The sequence below is a fragment of the Carassius auratus genome, linkage group LG28B, assembly GCF_003368295.1.
Source record: "Carassius auratus strain Wakin linkage group LG28B, ASM336829v1, whole genome shotgun sequence".
Lineage (NCBI taxonomy): Eukaryota > Metazoa > Chordata > Actinopteri > Cypriniformes > Cyprinidae > Carassius > Carassius auratus.
This window is the reverse complement of record NC_039293.1, coordinates 9445447-9467812: the sequence shown is the minus strand read 5'-3', so window position 1 is coordinate 9467812 and position 22366 is coordinate 9445447. Positions and strand designations below refer to the sequence as shown.

At 36.9% G+C, this 22366-nt stretch overlaps 2 protein-coding genes across 2 annotated transcripts; one reads left to right on the top strand and one right to left on the bottom strand.

Annotated features, from left to right (window-relative positions):
* Positions 1-7130: 7130 nt before the first annotated feature.
* LOC113067471 (transmembrane protein 100-like) lies at positions 7131-9687 on the bottom strand. The gene is made up of 2 exons (XM_026239892.1): positions 9514-9687; positions 7131-7861 (listed from the first exon to the last, which is right to left on the bottom strand). The coding sequence occupies exon 2, from the start codon at positions 7810-7812 to the stop codon at positions 7360-7362; it is 453 nt and encodes a 150-aa protein (XP_026095677.1). The 5' UTR covers positions 7813-7861; positions 9514-9687; the 3' UTR covers positions 7131-7359.
* A 1996-nt stretch (positions 9688-11683) lies between these two features.
* Positions 11684-17784, top strand: LOC113067461 (phosphatidylcholine transfer protein-like). Its single transcript, XM_026239883.1, has 6 exons — positions 11684-11812; positions 12910-13027; positions 16781-16860; positions 17209-17380; positions 17459-17526; positions 17597-17784. The coding sequence occupies exons 1-6, from the start codon at positions 11684-11686 to the stop codon at positions 17672-17674; spliced, it is 645 nt and encodes a 214-aa protein (XP_026095668.1). The 3' UTR covers positions 17675-17784.
* Positions 17785-22366: the final 4582 nt, after the last annotated feature.

Below are 22366 nucleotides of genomic sequence, written 5' to 3'. Positions count from 1 at the left end.
CAGAGAGTTCAGAGCTCAGCGAGGTCAAAGGGCTCGAGTTTATTTAGAAGCCTATAATGAAAACCGCACTTTCTCTTATTCCTTCCTTCCTGTTCTTTGTCTTTTTGGCTTTTATTCACAATCAAAGAGAGGAAGAGAACTAGGGAGTCACCCTGAATGAAGTGAAATGGATGACAGTAACTTCGCTCAGATCAGTGAGACGTGTTTTAATCAGCATTCATCCTGAGTGTACGCCAGTTCAGAGTCGTGTCACTGCCAGGAACCGTCTGGCACGGGAAGTACAGCGATCCCACGCTGAGATCTTCCATCCCTGAGGCTATACGACAGAGTTTTCAGCACATTAATTGGCTGTCCTGTCTCTCGGAGAGACACTAAAGCAGATTTATTAGCTCCGAAAACGCCTCCTGTTCAGTTCTGTGCATTTCAGACTCAGGTCAGTCTGTTTTTCTTGGGTGTTGTGTGTTGAATCGTCGCTCAGAAACAGCCGGAGTGATGCTTCGCTCTGCTAGAAACACAATACCACAGATTGGCCAACTTTTAATGGACAAGCAAATGCATTTCCTCAAAGGAGGGCTTCACATTGTCGTGCCGCTGTAAGGGGGTTCAGCACAGTGTATTTCATTCGTGAATAAGAGCACTCCATGTAAAGGTCTTTCTCACTGGTTTTCCTTGAGTTCACTCTGCTTTCTTTTAATGATGTCAGAGGTCAGACAAGAGCCGAAAACAGAGACCCATAAATGCTGAAAGAAAAAATGATTCAGTTGTGATCATTGTTTTATTGTGCAGAGTTAGCACTTTCGTATCTCTGGTTATTTAATAGTTATATTAGAAATGTATGAGCACCCTATAATTTTCTGAACTTTTATTTTATGGAAGAGTTGTGTGAATAAGTCTTTAAAATCAGTCTTTTTCAATTAGTTGGGTTCATTGGTGGCTGGCAGCAGTGAGCTTTTTCAATCTGCTGATTCCTTGCATTCAGGTGAAGAAACGGCTGGAGGAAGTGATGTCGTAGGACGCCCGTCTATGTCAGATAGAGCTGAGGCACAAACAATGAGCCACCCCTCATCCTGGCCCCAGATCTGTGTCCCCGGGGTCACAGCTGAGATATTTCACCAGATAGAGAGAGACCTTGGCTTGTGTTCAGGAACCCCCTGCTGCTCCTGGGAGCATGACTCAGTTAATCAAATAAAACACAAAGACATGGAGATGCTAGAGTTAAACCACATGTTTGCCTCGGTCTCTTGTTTATTAAATGCCTTGAGGTTTTGGCTACAGTACACGAGGACAGAGCAGAGCATTTAAATTAAATTAAAAAATATATATATAATATTCCTTCATTTACATTCACAAATAATCCACTTGTTGTTTTTTGTCATTTGACAATCAAATCTGTGCCCAGCTGAGATGTGTCTCTTTCTGTGGCTTTTTCTCAAAATAGTTATTGTGGTTTGACAGCTTTGACAAACTTCATTAACTTCGTCTCATGTTTCTTCAAAAAAATTTTTAGAAGTATAAATTTCTCAATGTACAGAATTTGATGAGAAACAGTTGATTTATTTTCCAGATTTTGTTTCTGAGCACAGTTTGAGACATGGATATCTACAGTACACAGGTGAGATTACTCAAGAAATATTGCATTATAAATAAAACTCCCAAAAGATCTCTCTTAAATGTCTTGATCACTTATTAGGATTGAACATAGAGCAAATTAAGATTTTTGTGTTTTACATTTTTAGGTCTTTTTGTCACATTGAGTGTTGTTATTGTAACAACTATTTTAAATAAAAATAGTTTGAGGCAATTGAAATAAATCGGAAATATATGGAAGCCTGTTTCTGCCACCGAAAAAAAAAAAAAAGATTCTTGCAATTGCGAGATTACATCTAGCAATTCTAACTTTTTTCTAAGAATTATGTGATATAAAATCACTTTTAATAACTTCATATCGTTTAAACTAACTTTTTTTGAGATGTAAATTTGCAATGGATGTCAGAATTGTGAGATAAAATGTCAGAATTAGCTTTTTTATTTTTATTCTGTGGCGAAAACAAGCTTCCATAGAAATAAACGTAAAAATGAATATAGAATAAAAACTAAAAGTAATACTTAGGTGCTTTTGCACTTGGAATCACTAAATATACAAAATGTATAGCATAAAAAAAACTAATTTATATAATTTAGTTTAATATATGTACATTATGAAGGAAAAAAGTAAGCAAAATTATTCAAACAAATTCAAATGAAAACTGAAAAGTTATAAAAGCCATTTCAAAGTTTTTTTATAAATAATAGTATATAATATAACACTGGTCTAATTTGTGTCATTTTTATTTCTCCAAAGAACTTTCCAGAAGAACATCTGATGTGTCAGGTGTCAGGCCGTCTCTCCTGTCCGTTGTGTGTCCACTCGCTGGCCATCGCATCTAACGAAGTGTGTTGTGGGTGCTCCTCTGACGCAAACAAACCGTTGAGTTGTAGTGTCCGGTGTCAGGGAAACGCATAGCAACGCAAATGCTGCCTATAAATATATCTCTAAGTCCTGCTATTTTAAACCGTCATGTCGAAGCAAGCAGTTCAAGGCCACAAGATCACCTATAGAGAATGAATATAGAGCTGATGGAGTCAGGGGAACTACAGCTGCACTGCTTTAACAGTTCAGTGGTTTGTGCTATTCTACACAAATAGACCCTTTTTTTGGTTTAGCGTTTAAAACAGAAATACCAAATCAGTGTGGTTCATATTCAGTAAACTACATGTGCGACTATTTTCCACTTTTATGCCATGATGCTATTTCCAGGGTGTTGCTCTGCTTTTCTGACTGGTTAGTGCAATGGTTCTCAACCCACGGCCTGTCACAAATTCAGATGTGGCCCACCATGCTGAACACACACACACACACACACACACACACAAAAACTTTCAGTTTTACAATTAATTTTAGTTTTTACATTGATTAAAAAAATGCAGGCCTACTAAAGAAATATAAGCTATAGCCTAATGTTTTTTTATGTAAAATTATTTTGTTTTTCACATATTATTTTCAGACATGAGCACACCGCCCACTTTGGCAGAGTTCAATTCAAATAGTCATCAACAGTTCGGTAAAATGGAGCATCAGAATGGACAGATTTGTTTTTAAGGCAGAAAAAAGAAATATGGAAAAAGCCAGCGAATGAACACATAGGCTACAAACTAGAACAGTCGCAGTATCCGTAGTGAAGGAGAGTGCTGGATTTTCGGTTTGCCCCGCAACTCACTTGAAGAAGTTCAGAGAAATGGAAACACTCATGCTATGCTTAATTGAAGAAATGTGGCAAAGCATCTCTGGAGAGAACATCATATTACTAAGTTCAATATATATTTGAATCAACATAGGCTACATTTGTGAACGCACATTTTCTGCAGTGTCGCACGTCAAGTCATGCTCCCATGCACGCCTTAGACTGCATCTTAAAATCGCAACTTCATTGTGCTGTTACTCCTTTCGAGCCGAATTTCACAAAATTGGTCAGCTCCTGACAGCACCAGGTGTTTTATTCATGTGGAGTAGAATTATTTATTTATTTCAATGAATGTAATCCATTAGATATCATAATATTTAGGGTATAATATTATAAATCATGTTGGTTTGTAATTGGTGACGTAATATGTAAACAATATGCGTGCGGCCCGCAACTTTCAGCATGTTACGTTATCAACAGCTAAATTCAATTCTACTTTCATGATTTTCAGTCAGAGACGGACGTGTTCAACGTTTGTTATATGACAACTATTCAGTGTTTTTTGTTTCAGATGCTTAAATACACTTAAGTTCTAGAAGGTAATACACTTATAGTTTAATAGCACATTTAATCATAATTTATCATTTATATCATAATAGTGTTCCTGTGGCTCAAGTGGTAGAGCTTTGTCTTAGTAGGGCAAGGTTGTGGGTTCGATTCCCAGGGAACACGTTAGGTAAAAAATGTTAGCCTGAATGCACTGTAAGTCGCTTTGGATAAAAGCGTCTGCTAAATGCATAAATTTAATTTGATGATACATTTTATTGAAATTTTATGCACATTGTGTAGGTAACTATAAAAGTTTACTCTACTCTTCTGAGTGAATTTTGTATAATAGGTGCTTTTAAAAAAAATCTGCCTTTCAAATTCTCAACCACATAAGCAGTGAAGTTTGGACACAGCCGATCGCATACATGTGCACACAATACACAGTGCAGATGTGGAGCGCAGCTGAGCTCATTGTAAAAGAAAGAAAGAAACATTTCCTTCCATTCATTATTGAAAGTTTTAATCGCAGCATCTCACACGAGAAAGCTTTTTACGTTAGGCTGGCGTCTTTCAACCAAACCCAAACCACTTCAAACAAACAGCACGAGTGAATGGAGAAATAATTAAAGCCAGTCTGCTCTAAATCAACTGCAGAGATAATGATTCAGTCTCAACTTAAACTTCAGTTCAGCATTTAATCAAATTGAACAGTAACTACATATTCAACTTTAATGTAACAGTTGCTTTGAGTTTCAGCGTTTACATATAAATTAGTTGGTGAAATGATTCAAATGATTTTTGAAATCATTGAGATAATTTTTTTTAGTTTCACAGAGGTTTATTAAAAATAGTTCTGCCAGCATCTATCAAATATAACATTTTTACAGACATAATTGAAGAAATTACTATTAAAATCAGAAATCTGAAACTGAATTGGGAAACATTAATAAGCACCTGAAATCAACAATTCACAATTTGCATGATCAAATACACAAAAATCACATAAAATCTTAAATGTGATTAACTGTGTTTTTAAGTTACTTCACAGAAAGTCATAAATCACTGCTCGAGTAAGAGCGTGTTGGTCTGTCCTCATAGTCTGAAATACAAAATAAATTCAATAAAAGAAAATAACGTCTGGTTTTCCAGCCCATTGCTGTTTATATTTCATAATACTAGTGATATAAGTACCATGCGTCCACAATAGTGACATATAAAGTATCTGGGTGTCAGAAATCATTGTTCTTCATTTCCTCATTTTCCTCCCTTTCCTTTATGTCTCAAAGTGTCTCTTTCCATTAATCCACCCGGACAGGAAGCAGCCGTGGATTAATATGCCACTTCCCATCCCTGGGTTTGCGCAGCGGTAACTTGTCTTAATTTTGATGCTTTGCATTGGCTCACGTCTCAGCTAACCAAATGGCCCTGCTTGACAGGCAAAAGAGATGGAGAGAAAGAAAACAAAGAGAAAGAAAGAAAGAATGCGCTTATGAACCACATTAAAGGTCAGCTAGCACTGCGTCAGAAACTACTTGAGTTTGTATTTGAGGACGCTAAAATTATACAATATATAAACATTCTTAAATCAAAATAACTGAAGATATTAATGGGATAGTTCAAAAATTAAAATTCATGTCATCGCAAACTTTCTTTATGCTGCAGAAAATAAAAGAAGACAGTTTGAAGAATATTCGTAGCCAAACCGTTTCCATTCCCATTGACTTCCTTTATATAGAAAAAAAAGATAATGGAAACTGAAACTGAACATTCTGGAAATTGAAAATTCTGAAAATTCTAATTCAGAAAAAAAAAAAAAGTTTATTATTATTATTTTTTTTTAATTTTCCAAATAGTTTCAGTTCCCATTGACTTCCACTTATCTTAAAAAAAAAAAATACAATTAATTAAAGTTTTCTTCAAAATATCTTATATATTTGTTCCACAGGATGAAAGAAATACGTAAAGGTTTGGTAAAACAGTAAATAATGATAGAATTTTGTTTTCTGAAACAATTATGAAAATAAAGTGAGTTTATGCTTAAAACAAGAAACAAATATACACCTGTATAGGGTAAAAAAAAAAAAAATTCAAAAAGAAAACTATTTTTCTTAACCCATTGATAGAACGCTTTTCTTGTTTTAATCATAAATTCACTTAATTTTGATACCTTAATATTCATTTTTCTTAAGTAAATGTATCCTGATTTAGGAATTTTTGGCCATTTGTGACGAAATCAAAATGGTATTTTTTTTTTCTTTTTCTTTTTTTTTTTGCAGCGTTGATTTTCCAGTTGCTAGTGAGTTTCTATGCAGTTGCTAGTGATTTGTTGTTAAGTGGTTCTAAGTGCATTCTGGGTGTTTCAAGTGTGTGTTGTTAGGTTTGTAGCTAAGGTGTACTGGGAATTTGTTGGTTTATAGGATGCATGGCGAGTTACAAACTGCAGTCAGGGATCTAAACAAGCATCCAACCTGAAGTTTGAGAAGTAGCAAAAGGGATACTTGAGAAAGTAAATATTAGAAAAATAATTGTTTTGCAATGCAGCTGTATCTAGACATCTGAACACATGCAGCTGTGAGTTTTGTCTCCATTAACTGTCCGGAATTCTCATTCTAAGAGCCATTTGTGGAATACTTTAATTCCGATTTCTCAGACAGCGTTCAGTTTGTCTCACCCAAGTGTGCCACACACATCTTGAAAAGTGAAGCTAAAACATGACGCTTTGATTTGTTGATCATGAAGGTTTCGGAGTTCCTGCTTTTGTCAGATCAGGAGAAGCTGCTCCTCCGATGGGCCATCAGTGTTGTTTGACCTGGTGGCTTGCTGCAGTATAGATCTTTATATATAGATCTTTTAGATGCAGGATAGACCCTTTCCATGTAAACCAATGGAACTCGAGCAAAACCAGGCCAATCGAAGATGGTTTCCGTCTTTTCACTCTGATGCATGTTTAAGTATTCGTTTTTCTACACAAGTTCGTTTTTAGTTAAGTTATTTGATACTATTAAAAATGGAGTCTTGTCACTCCCTGAGGCCAATGTTCTGTAAACTGTCCCAAACATGGTGCTTCGAATCATAATTTTCTCAATCGCCCTCTGGTGGCCGGCTACAGTATAACTAATAAACCCCGCCCCCTCCATGTTAACCAATGGGACATGAGCCGAACTAAAAAAAAAAACGAATTGCACTTCAGAAAAGACAGCTTCCATATCTTCCGGTAGTTCTTATCACTCAGATATATGTTCAAGTGTTCGTTTTTCTGAAAAGTTATTTGATGCTTTACAAACAGGATGTGGCGTCAATGATGTCATCTGCACGGGAACATCACTAGAAGGCAAGTCTGAAAAAGGCAAAAAGTGTAACAGCTAATGCTAATGCTTCCGGTAAATGCCAATACGCTTTCCCTAATAGTAAGTAATACAGACCCTCTCGTCTCTCTAGTAAGACAATCTCTGTTTGGCTTCTAGTGGAAGGAAGCGGACATGAGTCATCCATCTTTTTTTACAATTTATGGTCCGACCTGACGCAAAACATCTGGATGACGCATCGACTCGTTCATCGTGAAGGTTTCTGAGTTCATGCTTGTGTGGAATCAGGGTAAGATGCTCCTCTGATGGGCCACCAGTGCCGTCTGACTCTCTCGTCTCCTCTCTTTCTTTCTCTCCATCCGCACCTTCCAGCAAACGGCGCTCAGGGCGAGCAGCACCAGGCCGGCTGAGAGCAGCACCAGTCCGAAGTAAGATATGGTGGAGCCGTGAGAGTTGAAGCTGTACGCGACAGCCGTCACCACGATGCCTGCGATCAGGACCACCACGCCGAAGGGCACGGTGCAGCGGTAGCAGGACAGCTCTGCTCCGCCGGTGGCTGCCGTCAGCTGGCCCTCGTTGACCAGGGCGATGGTGATGGCTAGCGGCTGCAGCTGAGGAGGCTCGTTGTTGTTGCTTTTCTCTTGCAGGATTCGCTCAGGAGCTCCGGGGATCGTCATGGTGTCTTTCAGCAGCTCGGTGGGCATCGCAGGGTCAAGGGTCAGCGTGTTTTGGGGCATCGGCCGCCGTCTGAGCCGTCAATACGCTCTACTGTGCCGGTTTCCACACCTAGGAGAAAAGCAAAAAAGCAAAGTTTGTTCATAAAGCTTTACAAAGGCATGATAAAGAGAAAGAGAGAGAAAAAAATCTGTTGTTCAGGTGCATTGTTGTTAACTAAAACTAAAACTAAAATTGTTTTAATTAATAAAAAACAAAATAATAAATAGTAATGACAAGAATTGTTTATTAAATTATATAATATATATTAAATTATATATATTATATATACCTGGAGCACACGAGCTGGTTTAATACTAAGTGTAAGTGCTAGCGATCTAAACAAACCCTTATCCCGATGTTTGAGAAGTATAGTGAGTAAACGCTGGGACTTTAGAGTTGTTTTGGTTTTCAGACGGGAAGAGCCCCCCGGATCTGCTTTTGGAGCGGCGTCTGAATGACGCAGAGAGAGCTGCCACATTCCCTGGAGAGCTCGGCGTGTGACATTACAGACCGGCCCGTGAAACACGAGCGCCGGATAAATTAACAGCCATCTCTCAAGGGGCTTTTTCTTAAGAGGGTCAGCAGATCTGCCAAACGCCCGCGACTCTCTCCGCTCTGAACGATACACATTACAGCTGCAACATTTGGCCTGGATTTCAACCCTCAGTCGCTGTTTAGATCCACTTCAACACTTTTCCATTAGATCTTCTTCAGTGACCCAGTGCACTGTGAACATGGTATGATAAAGTCATGGTAACAAGTCTCCGCACTACTTTAACTCATTAAATCAATTTAACCGATTTTAACTTCATTTTTTATTTAAATACAAGATTCAATTCGATTTTTAAGTAGGATTAGTACAATTAAGTTGAAATTACTTATGCACCCAATTGAATTATGCTTAAAAAAATAAAAAATAAAGCAGTAAATGAGCTTTTACAATGTAGAAACTGACAGAAACCGCATTTTAGATTTTACCCAAAACTGAAAATGCAATATTCAGAAAACTGTTATCCAAAGTAGAAAAGTTTTTTCTTTAAAGCAAAAACATACAATAAAATAGATGGGCAGACTCATTTATACAATCTGAAAATTGAATTTTCTTATCATTTTTACAAAATGGAAGCAGCAATTTTTCTTTTTTTAAATTTGGTTCATCAGTTCTCATGAAACTAGATGAAAGTCATAAAATATCAATCTGATACTTGTAGTAGTATGTATTTGAGCCTTTCAGATTTATCACGAAGGTTGGTATTAGTTTAAATGCATTTGTGCATTGAATATGGCTTATAGCCTATATTTATTGCTTTATATTTGTAATGCTACAGAAGTGACTTTATATGTTAAAACATCAGTTTTGGTCACTTAAAACAGTTTTTATCATTATATTTACAGTTTTCAATATTAGTTTTATTGAATTGCAGTGAGTATGCATATATATTCACTCACTTAAGACTCTTAGATCTCTTAACACTCTTGTTCTAGACTGAAATTGTATTTCTTGTAAGAAAAATCTATAATAGTTGTTTTATTTGCAGCTTTTTTTTTACAGTGTATGTCAGAAAATGCATGCATGAAGGCTGCAGAAACGTGCAGCAACTTTACCAATATACTAATTCACTGTTACTCATGTAAATCCTACATGTGAGTGTGAAATAATATTGCATGGTAAGTTTGGTGCGTGCATGAAGGTAATCTGAGAGTGGGGTCAAGTCACTCACCTCACACGTGTTTTCCATCCTGCACTCCAAAGATCCCGTTCAGCAAACTAAAGACGTGAATGTCCCGGTATACTCCAAACACAGTGTGCTGGTGAAGATCTCCTGTGAGAGACTGACTCTCTCTCTCTGTGTGTGTGGGGCCCTCATTCACTAGATGAGCGTCTGTGTTTCTCCTCCTCCATGTGAACTAAAACTGCTTCAGTCTGAACTCAGGGGGAGGAGCGTAAGCGGCAGATTTGACCATTTCATGGACTATTTTGTATACTGTAAAATCTGCTTTTGTGATATGTGACCATGGAGCACAAAACCAGTCTGAAAACACTGTGGTGAATTTGTTGCAAAAAGCCAACAAAACATTGTATGGGTCAAAATGATAGATTTTTCTGTTATACCAAAAATCATTATGATATTAAATAAAGATCATGTTATTGAATATATTTAGTAAATTTCCTACTGTAAATATATAAGAACCACATTTTTGATTAGTAATATGCGATGCTAAGAACTTCATTTGGACAACTTTAAAGGCCGTTTTCTCAATATGTCGATTTTGTTGTTGTTGTTGTTTGCATCCTCAGATTCCAAATTTTCAAATAGTTGTATCTCAGCCAAATGTTTGCCGATGTGTTTTAAAAGCATCCCAAAATGAAGATGGCTCATGATGTGTGTGTTTTGGTTTCCGTTTTAGTGTATTAAAATATATATCTTACAATAAATGAATTTCACACTTTTACAAAAGCAGCCTAATAACCTACATTTTCTTGGTGCATATATAAATACAAATGCAATTAACAGTTATTTATGTGGAAGACACTTTTAGCCAAAACAACTTTCAGGGCATTTAAGGTTGCCTATATATATATATATTACTGGCATTTAAAAGTACATAGTAAAAATGATAAAAATGAATATAAATGCACATTATTCATTCAAACATCTGACATGATATATACAGTATACTGAGTGCCTGAATGAGTGTTTGTGGATGACGTACATTTGAATGTGTTTGGGATTTGTCTTCTGCTCTCAAACACATGCACATGAGACTCAAGCATCAGTGCGTTTTTCTTCTTCTTTTTGTCTTGTAATTTGATACAGGGTGTTGTCTGCAGTCTTCCTTCCCGGAGGAAATCTTTCCTCAAATGCACCATGTCTGATTTCTGTGACTGACAGCAGAGGCCTCTGGGAGTTTTGTCATTTAGCTGCAAGTTCTGCAGCATTAAAGCAATCGATTGAGCTTATGTTATGCAGTTGAAGCATTTTGTTATGAATCTGGTGAAGTATAAATATTTGAGCTGGTCTGCAGGTATGGAGTATCATCTGACATCAAATGCTATTGGGTTACTAACAGATGCTCATACATGACTGCCTGACTGTACATGATCTCTTACAACATAAAAACAAACCAAAACATTATGATAAATGGAAAATAAAATACAAAAAGTAAAACAAAAATGCTATATACAAAGTAAATTAAATACTAAATAGAATTTAAAAAAAATCTAATATAAAATGTTAGATAAAAATATAAAATAAATGAATTGTCTCTTTGATTAATTTTGTGTTTATAGTTTATATATCAGCGTTTATTTTGAGATTATGGCCAGTTGACTGTACATTATGACCTGCTTTGTGGTACTAAACAAAATATACAATTAATTTATTCATAAAGTATTATATTAAGATATTCATAAAAACTATTCCAAAAAAAAAAAAAAGTAATTATCTTGTTTGTTAATAACATATAACCAAATATACATTTGATGACCCTGTCAGTGTTTATTTTGTGAATATAAATAGATGGCTGCACATTCAACTTAAAAAATGATGCATTAATACATTATATTTCGTATTATGAAATATAGTGAAATGTCATACAATGTATAAATGATATAATAATACATTATATTAAATATATTAAATTAAAAATTAAACATTAATATAATTCTAAATAAAATACAAAACATGCTGTATACTTTTCATATACTTATTTTATATAGAAGAAAAGCTGGATGTTCATATATGTACGGTACATATCTAAAATTCATTTAGTGTGGCTTCATGCGTGAGCGCGCGAGCACGTGGCGCGGTCAGCTGCGCTCTGACGTCAGCAGCGCCGGTGGTCACATGACTCTGGTGGACGCAGCAGCAGCAGCAGTACAGTAGCAGTATGGCTCTGCTCTTCAGCGATGAGGAGGTCCAGCAGGCCTGGACCGAGCTGGACGAGCCGCAGCTCGACGGAGGATGGGAGTTCTTCACCGAGACCATGAACGTCAAAATATACCGACTCTACAGCAAGGTGAATGTAGGACGAATGACATGACTATCAAAACAACGCAGCAAAGCGATCTGTCTTCCGCGTTACTGTGCATCACAGCCTTACACACAACATAAACCAAGTATATAGGCTACTGTCTAACATATTGCAGTGGCTGTTTTTGATTATACATATGTTAAAATGCACAAAGAACATACATTCGTGTGTATAGTATTGAGCTGTGCGTAATAACATAATGGTAGAATGTATACGCTTCAAACTGACTTTAAAAGCAACAGATCTGTGTTGTGTTCCAGGGTTATTACAACTAAATCTAAAAACATAATGTTAAGCGTTGAACGAATGAATGAATATATCTCTATATGTTTTTATTTAGTGTAACTTTGTGTACGAAAAATAAAACTTAATAAAAAAAAAATCATAAAAAATATACATAAATACAAATTACAAAAATTATTTTAACTAAAATAAATGGAAAATATATTTAAAAAATTATAAATAGTAATAAAACTATTATTTAAATGATGCTAAACATGTTTGTGTTCTAGAAAATAAAATGCATAATACACAGTTGTTTTCTATAGATAAACATACTCTTCTAGTTCTAGTTGAAATAGAATAATTTTTTGACATTTCTGTCCTCTAAACGTAAAATTCCATTATAATCATATTTATTTATTTTTAAAATCATATTGTATTATGAGTAATGGTTTCATATTAGAAAAAATGGCTTTTAAAAATAAATTAGCCCTAGAATGTTCACTTGAGTTTAACATTTTGTATATATATAAATATATGTGTGTGAAATGACAATATGTGTTGTAGAAATTGGCTGATTTCATAGTGTTTTATTAAATACATAGGCTACCTAGTATTTCAAAGTTGCCTCGCTGCAAATGAAATGACTTCAGATCCACATGTTTTAGTGATTTTTAAGTGAAAACACACAAGCAAGAGCAAGCATGACTGATGCATTCAAGAGATGCTGTCCGCATGCATGGGGATCAGTTTCCCCCCTCGTGCATCCATAACATCACACACATGAGTCTTATATACCATGGGGCTTGTTCAGTGTTACAGGCTCTGGCTCTCATCTGGTCGTCATTTGTGTTCGACAGGAAACGGGTCTGTACGAGTACAAAGTCTTCGGTTCTCTGACCGGCTGCGCTCCAGATCTCTGCGCAGATGTCTACATGGATCTGAACTACAGGAAACAGTGGGACTCCTATGTCAAAGGTAATTATGAGTGGGACTTGTTGATCTTTCACAGCCGAACATCGTTCAGAGCTGGCTAGATTACTTACAAACTGTAGTCCAATACATGACAAATAGTACAGTAGGCAGTGACTTAATCCATCACATTACACATTTTGGGTTAAATAATCAGACTACGTTTAGATTACATTTGACCTAACTTATTTATCGTGTTGTGCCATATTGATATAAAAATATAAAATATGTATTAGGTAAAAGAGGTTCAGCTGACCTAAACAGAGAGAAAGAGAGAGAGCGAATTTACATATAAATAAGAAATATTTGTGCATTTTATCGTGTTTGTAATGTAATTGTGTAATCGAAAAGTAACTAGTCTGATACTTGTAACTAGATTACATGTAATCCGGATCGCCTTCATTACATCAAAACTAAAAACCCTTCAGTCTCAGAGTTACGTTAGTTTGTACTTCAGTGTTAAACTACTTGTAAAGCAGGTTTAGACAGATTCCTGAAGTTGTGAATCATCTCTGAAGAGATTACGGTGGATCCACCCATTTCTAAAGCTGAACAGCTCAATAGGCTTCTGTTTTGGTTAAAAAATGTCAACTTGCGCTTGTACTGGTGTTCAAAATGTCCACATTTAGCTTCACGGAGCTATAACAAACTTGAAATGTGTCATAGGGCTTGTGTTTTATTTGTATTGCACCTGTCTAATGTTTTTTCCGTATTTTGAAGTTCCTCCCATTGCTGGTGGTCAGATTGAGTCAGATTTGCAGGTAAATGCACGTATAGGTCTCGTAGTTTAGTGTTTCGATTGATCCAGTGCTGTGTTTATTCAGTAGTTTGTATGTGTGTAGATTGTCCTATAGTGATGTGCTTTATATATACAGTGTAGCCACACAGGAGTTTCTCAGTAGACTGATCCAGAATCAGATCTGTTTAAGGTCAGTCATAGTCACGTGAAAGGCAGAAACTGACCCAGGATCAGATTTTTGTTCGCTGAACAGGTTTGTACTTTGAAACCCATTCTTTTTTGTTTGGCATCATAGAAGCTCAGCAGCTTTTACTGTTTAATCAAAAGTGTTAATAAGTAACAATCGAATAGCAGAGCACCAAGTTCATGCCTTGTGTAGCATTTTAGTATGTGGCTTCACTTACAGTGCATACAAAACTGCAAGCTACAGTACTTCGCTTGCATAATCTGACTTTTATGGATGCAATAGTTAATCAGTGTGGACCTTTAAAAAAAATAAAAATCACCCGCCCCCCCCACACACACACCTTGTTTTTGGTCATTATAGTTGTCTTTTTTTTTGTCTGTTTGTGTGTGCATATTCATGTCAGCTTTTTTTGGTGTCGTTGAGATAGACTTTTATTAATATTTTGAAGAACCAATTTCTATTTTATTTCAATATCACTCCATGAGATGTCCATTTAAGGCAAGTTCATGTTTAAAATGATCAATAAGGAGCTGGATGTCTTCTCTTTGGATCTGGGAACTATTCCTCTTCGTCACCTCGGCCCGTGTTCGTGCTCTGGTTCGAGATGTGAAATCAGTTTTTGCGGCCCAGAAGATCTGCTCTACATCACCGTCACATCATCTCAATCTCCACAATGCATTGTGTATTTCAACAAGCTTTTTTTTTATTTTTCTCATCCTGGACTTATTTTGTGTTTGCATGAGAGTGTGTTTGTTGAGAAACTGTATGTGTAATGTAATCATCTCTGTAGTTTTTCCTGGGTTGGGTGGTGTATTTCCCTCAAACACAAGCGGAGCGTGAACGTGTGTGTGTTGGGTGGAGTGGCTCCAGACGTGCATGTGTTTGAGCTGATCTCTCGTGAAGAGCCTCATGTGTCTGTGCTGCAGTCCTGATGGAGGTGCTCTTTTCCTGTGGGGGCTTGTTTGTGAAATCCCACCCAAACCCTGCTTTATAGACACAAATCCACCTCCAGCTCTCCATTGCATAAGTCACTTACGCGTATTTTTTAATTTTTATGACTTTGCACTCCAGTATGGTTTTTCTTCAAGTAATCTGCAGTAGTTTTTGTTCCGTCTCTCTTCTCTGTAGTTTTGCGTGGCTCATGTGTGATTTGATTTCACTGAAAGCAGTCGTTTTCCTCATGCTTTGTCTTTGAATTGCTGGTGTGAGTATTGTGTGAGACCACCAGAGCGCTGAAATGTGCTTTGTGTTAAATCCGTCAAGAATGGCTTGTGATTATAATCACACGTAAACGCCTTGGCCTCCACCCTTGTTTGCTGAATACATCATGGTTTTCACACTAGATACACCCGTGAACCGTTCAGACCTGAAACAAACCGTCTGTGAGCCTATCCAGAAACTATTATAGTGCTTCTCATTATTGGCAGTCCGTTTTATTTTTTTATATATATATTTTTTTAGTTTTCGTTTTAATTTTGGTTTTAGTCTTTGTGTGTGTATTTATCAAATGGCCAAAATAAAACATTTTTTTAATATATTTAATATTACTTTATATTAAGTTTTATTTTTGTTTCTTATTTTAAGTTAAGTTACTCATTTTGTTTTGTTTTTGTCATTTTGAATTTTTATTGTTTTTCTACGCAGCTTGCTAAAATAAAATGTTTATTTTTTTAAATATTTTATTTTCTTTCAGTTAAAGTTTAATGTGTTTTCTGTTTTTATTTTAAGTGTTAATCCTTTTTGTTAAATGTGTACATGCAGTTTTTAATATATAGGGCCTCTCTATCTCTCTATCTATCTATCTCTCTCTCTCTCTCTCTCTCTCTCTCTCTCTCTCTCTCTCTATATATATATATATATATATATATATATATATATATATATATATATATATATATATATATATATAAAATGTTATATTATTTAATAAATTTTATTTTTTCAGTCAGTTTTAGTAGTTTGAGTACAGTAAGTTAAACTAAAAGAAAATTAGAAATGTTGCCTTGGCAATAGGCCTAAATTAAATAAGTTTAAGTCTTTTAAATTTTATTTTAATTAATCTAAATTGTATTAATTATTTTATTAATAATCATTAATTTGTTATACATTTTTATAAATTTTAACTTTGTTTAATATGTATTTATATGTATTTTACATTTGTTTTAGTTCTAATTATCTTAGTACATTATGTTGGGAAATTAGAAATGTTGCTTTGGCCATTAGTTGAAATGTAATTTCGACTAATTATAAAAAATATAAAAAAAACCTTTCTATTAAATCTTTTTTTTTTTTTTTTTTTTAGTTAAGGTTTGAGTAATTGTATTAAAATATTAACTGAAAATATCAACTGAGGGAAATGTTTGAAGTTTTAGTGAACTATAGTAACTCAATTCTGCTCAATTGTATATAGTTTACTTCTCTAACTCCTTTGAAAGATTTGATGGCAGCCTGGCCAATCCAGTCTGTTTTATATTATTAATCTGTTATGAACTTTGACGTGAAGTGTTTGTCCTCCAGTCTTCTGTTGTTTAGATGTTGGAGGATGGACCTGGTGTACATGAGAGAAAGAGTTGAGTAGAGGTTCAGATGTGGGTTTAATGCAGGGCCAACGGGACGTCTCTCTGTGTCACGCTGGAAGAGAAAAGGATCCTCCCCGAACTCCCGCCTCAGCTTGAAGCACGCAGTGTCTCTAAAATCACATTTAATAGGCTTGCATTCAGATTCATCCACACATTACCCCTCGTAGTGTACATTTAATTAGGGATAAACCGGTTATTTTACTCACATATAAAGAATTATTATTTTATTTCTTGTGTGTGTGTGTCGTCCTCAGAGCTGCACGAGAAGGACTACGGCGGACAGAAAGCCATATACTGGGAAGTGAAATATCCACTACCTCTGTCCAACAGAGATGTATCCTACAAACACTCATACAGTGTGTGTGCGCGAATAGACAGATGCACGTTAACAGATTCAACATAAGCAATTTCTAAAAACAATATGCAGCATTTTAACAATTTCAAAACAAATTGCTCTTATTCATTTCAGTTGGTTTAAATATATTTTCAATTTGAGGAATTATGGCATGTCTGTATAAGCTTAAATCAGCCTCAAATACTAAAGTAGAAATCATAACAGCTTGCTTTCTCTTTGTCTCTGTCGATAATGCTCAAGTCCCCTTCTTTAGAAACCCAAATGTGTTTCTTGTGTTATAATATGAATGTCTGTAGAAGTGTTGTGCTGTGTCTTAACTCTCTTCAGTATGTGTACGTGCGGGAGCGCCGGGATCTGGACGTGGGGGGACGTAAGATCTGTGTGGTGTTAGCCAAGAGCTGGTCTGTGTCTCAGTGTCCAGAGAAGAGGGGCGTGATCCGGGTCAAAGACTACAAGCAGAGTCTGGCCATGGAGAGCGACGGCTCCGGCGGCACCAAAGGTACAAACACACCTCGAACACACTCTCGTCCTGAAGCTGAATGAATAATAACAGCGTTGCTTCTGAATGGTGTTGCAGTGTTTATGAACTACTTTGACAATCCTGGAGGAATGATCCCGTCGTGGCTGGTGAACTGGGCGGCGAAGGTGAGCGCTGTTGATTTCTGCTGTGATCCGTGATGAGGTGAGCGTGCTGATGCATGTGTTTTGCTCTCAGACGGGCGTCCCTGCTTTCCTCACCGACATGAAGAAGGCCTGCAGTAACTACAGCAGCTACTGCAATAACAGCAAGTGATGCTCCAGCTTCTGTTTCCTGTCAGGAGGGCATTCTGGGTAGACGTACTGCTGTTTGTGTGGTGATCGGAGAAAACTGGAGTCTGGAGTCCTTCATTATTGTTCTTTTGTTGTCTTTGTATGTATTTGTTTGTTAGAGGTTTCGTTTACCCCGAAATGAAAATTCTGTCATTAATTACTCACCCTCATGTCAATCCAAATTGTAAGACCATCGTTCATCTTCTGAACACAAATTAAGATATTTTTAATGCAACCTGAGAGCTTCCATAGACGGCAATGCAACTGAAATGTTCCAGCTCCAGAAATATAGTAAATGTAATAAATACATCAGTGGCTCAACTTCAGTTTTACGAGGCTATGAGAATACTTTTATTTATTTTTTTGTGCAAAGAAAACCAAAATAACAATTTACTCGATCATTCTTCTCCCGAGTTATGTCTTCTGCCGTTTTAGGCTGTTTTACAATGCATACGCATGCTTTCCCCTAAGTGTAAACAACGCACATTACGTTCATTGGCGCACTTTCCCCCTGAACGTAAACTATGCTGATTACATCCAGTACGTTCTTGGGTAGTCTCCACATTGGTGGAAGACATAACTCGGGAGAAGAATGGTTGAGTATATTGTTATTTTTGTTTTCTTTGCACAAAAAAAAATAAAATATTCTCGTAGCATCTCAAAACTGAATTTGAGCCACTGATGTCACATGGACTGTTTTACTGATGTATTTACTACCTTTCTGGAGCCGGGAACATTTGAGTTGATTTGCTGTCTGAGAACCTTATTATGTGTAAATATATTGTAAAATGTAATTGATTTCAGTGATCAAAACTGTTTTTCAGCATCATTACTTCAGTCACATGATCCTTTAAAAATCACTAATATACTGACTTGCTGCTCAATTATTTTTGGTATTCAATTATCAATAATTGTTCTTATTATCAATGTTGCAAACAGTTTCTGATGCCTAATATTTTTATGGATAAATTTTTTCAGTGTTTTTTGATGAATTGAAATGTCAAAATCACCATTCATTTGAAATGTCACTCTTCTTACGTTATAAATGTCACACTTCAATTTAATGCTTCCTTGCTCAAAAGTAAAACTTTTTGATAGGTTTTCCACACAAATATGAAGCAGCATGACTGTTTTCACATTGCTAATAATCAGAAATGTTTCTTAAGGAGCAGATCATCAGTATGGTTTCTGAAGGATCATGTGATCTGAAGACTGGAGCAATGATGCTGAAAATACAGCTTTGATCACTGAAATAAATTACATTTTAACATATATTCACATAGAAAAGTCATTTTTAATCGTAAAAATATTTAGACATTTTACTGTAGTTTAAAATCAAATAAATGCAGCCTCAGTGAGCAGAAGAAACAAAAAAACATTTAGGTTTAAGTGTCCAAATAAGCATGAGGGTCACAGTATGTGTTCTGAAGAGTTATATAATACTAATGCTATAGTTTCCTTTGTCACCCCCAACAACTGAACACAATCATGCACTTACTGTATATATTACAAGATGTTTTAGCATGTACTGGTGCTGAATGAGTCCCTTCCCATGAGCCTCTGCAGATGGGCGTGATGCATTATAGTGATCCAGCGCCCTCTGCTGGTGGACTCAAGGGCTGCGATTTTACAAAGACACTAAAGTTCACACTGGTTTTATTTTAATGGTCGATTTTAACAATTAATGTAACGTGATGTAGAAGTGTAATTATATTTCTAATACTTTGCAGAAACTTTTAAACAGAACTGACTATCAGGATCACGCATAAATCACATTTATGACAATTGCTAGAAAACAGAGATGCGACTACTGTATATTGATGAATATTTGCATGCAAAGTGTAATGTCTACATTCACGTCTGGAATCAAAATTGTGTGCCGTTTACGTGTTAATACTGAGAACAGAAAAAAAAGGCTGTTAAAATATAATTTTGATATGCAAAATCTGTCTCATAATTATAATCAAGACTATTAAATGCCAGTTTTGTGCAGTTTGGACATGCAAAATGAAACTATGCACGACACACTGCATGAATCTGAATGATACAGTGAATGAATGATGTGTTTGATATTGTAACCGCAGTTTTAAAAGCACTTTGATGCAATCCAGGCCGTTAATATCTGCTGGTGTTTATTGATAAGTTTCTGTTAGAAGGAAATAGAGGTTTTATTGTTAGGAAATGCAATGACATTGCCTTTGACTCCATTTTAACACTTCGTAGTTTCATTGTGTCTTTTGGTGTTTTGTTTTCCTCTGGTTCTGTTGTTTTTCTTTCTTCTTTTGACATCTCTACCTCTTAAACTCGCCGTGCTGAAAATTAAAGATAAAATAACATTCTGTACATTCTTCCTCAACCTCTTCATTATTGCAAATGTCTTATTGCAATAAACTGGTGTTTGGCCTTTGAATGCAGTTAAAGAATGGAGTTTTTTTTTCTTTATTAGTGTTTGACACAGATTGTGGTAAAAACTGACTTTAAAATGCCTGTAAAACTACATGATTATGTATTTGAGTCCAAAAGATGAAATATTACTGTACAGTATTCTCTAGCCTAAACTGAATGCAGTAATTTTGGGCAGTTTGTGCTGTCATGAAAACAAGATCAAAACCTTAAAATGGTCCTAAATATAGTCATAGCATATACAAAATATAATTAGTTCATTTTTCGTTTTATTCTGGGGTTAAATGTAAGCTTCTCTGTGAGATCGACCCTTGAGAATGTTTTTCTTGGCTGAGCTCTTAATGCATATGTGTCGATTTGAGCTGGAGGAAACACTGAAGCTGAGATCTTTGAGATGGTCTATATTTGTCCCACATCTGATCCCTGAACGCTGCTCTTGAATAACATCAGGTACTGCACCGCTTCTTTCCACTGGCTGTCCTTCACCAGTGCAAGGAAAATATATTTCTTGGCCAGCTGTTGTATTTCTTCTGATTGGTCATATACAGGACTAATTAGCTTCAGAAAGCGATACACTTCTCCCGGTCTGTCTGAAAACCTCCTCCGATTTCCCAGGTGCCCGTCTGTCTGAACACACACTCCTCTCAGAAACGTTCTCGTCTGCAGCTTTTGTGATTCTTAATAGATTACAATTAGAGATAGAGGGCCTCTGGGAACCGGCATCCTGATGCTGAATAGGCTTTTATGGTGTTTTTTTCTACAGCATCATGCGCATGCAGTGAGTTTTGATGGAGGTTATAATTGCAGATGTTACCTGGCGCTGTGTCTGGCCCCTCTATCTGCAGCCAAGAAGCCCCTGAACTCAAGGTTAGGTAATTATTTTCATAAGCATATGCTTTGCATTGTTGAAATCTTAACCGCTCTGGCGACGAGGAGAGTTCAGGATCTGCTGCCAGTTTATAGGAGTCCAAACAAAGTGTTTATGCAGGTAACTCCTTTGGATTTGTGCTGAGATTTATCAGAGAAGCTACGTAAGAAAGTATACTGGGATTCTTCTTCTTATTATCATGGGCTCAGAGAGTAAGAAAAACTTTATATTGTAGAACTCACTGCCCAATGTTGCTAGGGTCTTTTTTAAATGGTTGCTAGAACTTTGAATTTCCAAAGTATTCTGCTTAACTACCCATAGCTTTAACAAAGCAGTTAGCAATGCGTTATATGGTTTTAGACACATTATGGATGCTATGGGGAAGCAGTTGCTAGGGTGTTCTGGGCAGTTAGGTGGTTGCCGGGGTGTTCGGGGTGGTTCTTAAACAGTTGCTAGGGTGTTCTGGGCAGTTCAGTGGTTGCCGGGGTGTTTGGGGTGGTTAAACAGTTGCTAGGGTGTTCTGGGCAGTTCAGTGGTTGCCGGGGTGTTCAGTGTGGTTGTTAAACAGTTGCTAGGGTGTTCTGGGGAGTTCAGTGGTTGCTGTGGTGTTCGGGGTGGTTGTTACACAGTTGCTAGGGTGTTCTGGGCAGTTCAGTGGTTGCCGGGGTGTTTGGGGTGGTTAAACAGTTGCTAGGGTGTTCTGGGCAGTTCAGTGGTTGCCGGGGTGTTCAGTGTGGTTGTTAAACAGTTGCTAGGGTGTTCTGGGGAGTTCAGTGGTTGCTGTGGTGTTCGGGGTGGTTGTTACACAGTTGCTAGGGTGTTCTGGGCAGTTCAGTGGTTGCCGTGGTGTTCAGGGTGGTTGTTACACAGTTGCTAGGGTGTTCTGGGCAGTTCAGTGGTTGCCGGGGTGTTCAGCGTGGTTGTTAAACAGTTGCTAGGGTGTTCTGGTCAGTTCAGTGTTTGCAGAGGTGTTCGGGTGGTTGTTAAACAGTTGCTAGGGTGTTCTGGTCAGTTCAGTGGTTGCCAAGGTGTTCAGCGTGGTTGTTAAACAGTTGCCAGGGTGTTCTGGGCAGTTCAGTGGTTGCCGGGGTGTTCAGCGTGGTTGTTAAACAGTTGCTAGGGTGTTCTGGGCAGTTCAGTGGTTGCCAAGGTGTTCAGCGTGGTTGTTAAACAGTTGCTAGGGTGTTCTGGGCAGTTCAGTGGTTGCCGGGGTGTTCAGCGTGGTTGTTAAACAGTTGCTAGGGTGTTCTGGGCAGTTCAGTGGTTGCCAAGGTGTTCAGCGTGGTTGTTAAACAGTTGCTAGGGTGTTCTGGTCAGTTCAGTGGTTGCCGGGGTGTTCAGTGTGGTTGTTAAACAGTTGCTAGGGTATTCTAAACAGTTCAGTGGTTGCCGTGGTGTTCGGGG

Bases quoted from the DNA above. Each gene is read 5' to 3' on its own strand.
- LOC113067471 (XM_026239892.1), bottom strand. From the start codon at position 7,812: ATGCCCCAAAACACGCTGACCCTTGACCCTGCGATGCCCACCGAGCTG.
- LOC113067461 (XM_026239883.1), top strand. From the start codon at position 11,684: ATGGCTCTGCTCTTCAGCGATGAGGAGGTCCAGCAGGCCTGGACCGAG. The intron at 17,381-17,458 runs GTACAAACACAC...ATGGTGTTGCAG, and splicing joins CGGCTCCGGCGGCACCAAAG to TGTTTATGAACTACTTTGAC. The intron at 17,527-17,596 runs GTGAGCGCTGTT...TTTTGCTCTCAG, and splicing joins TGGTGAACTGGGCGGCGAAG to ACGGGCGTCCCTGCTTTCCT.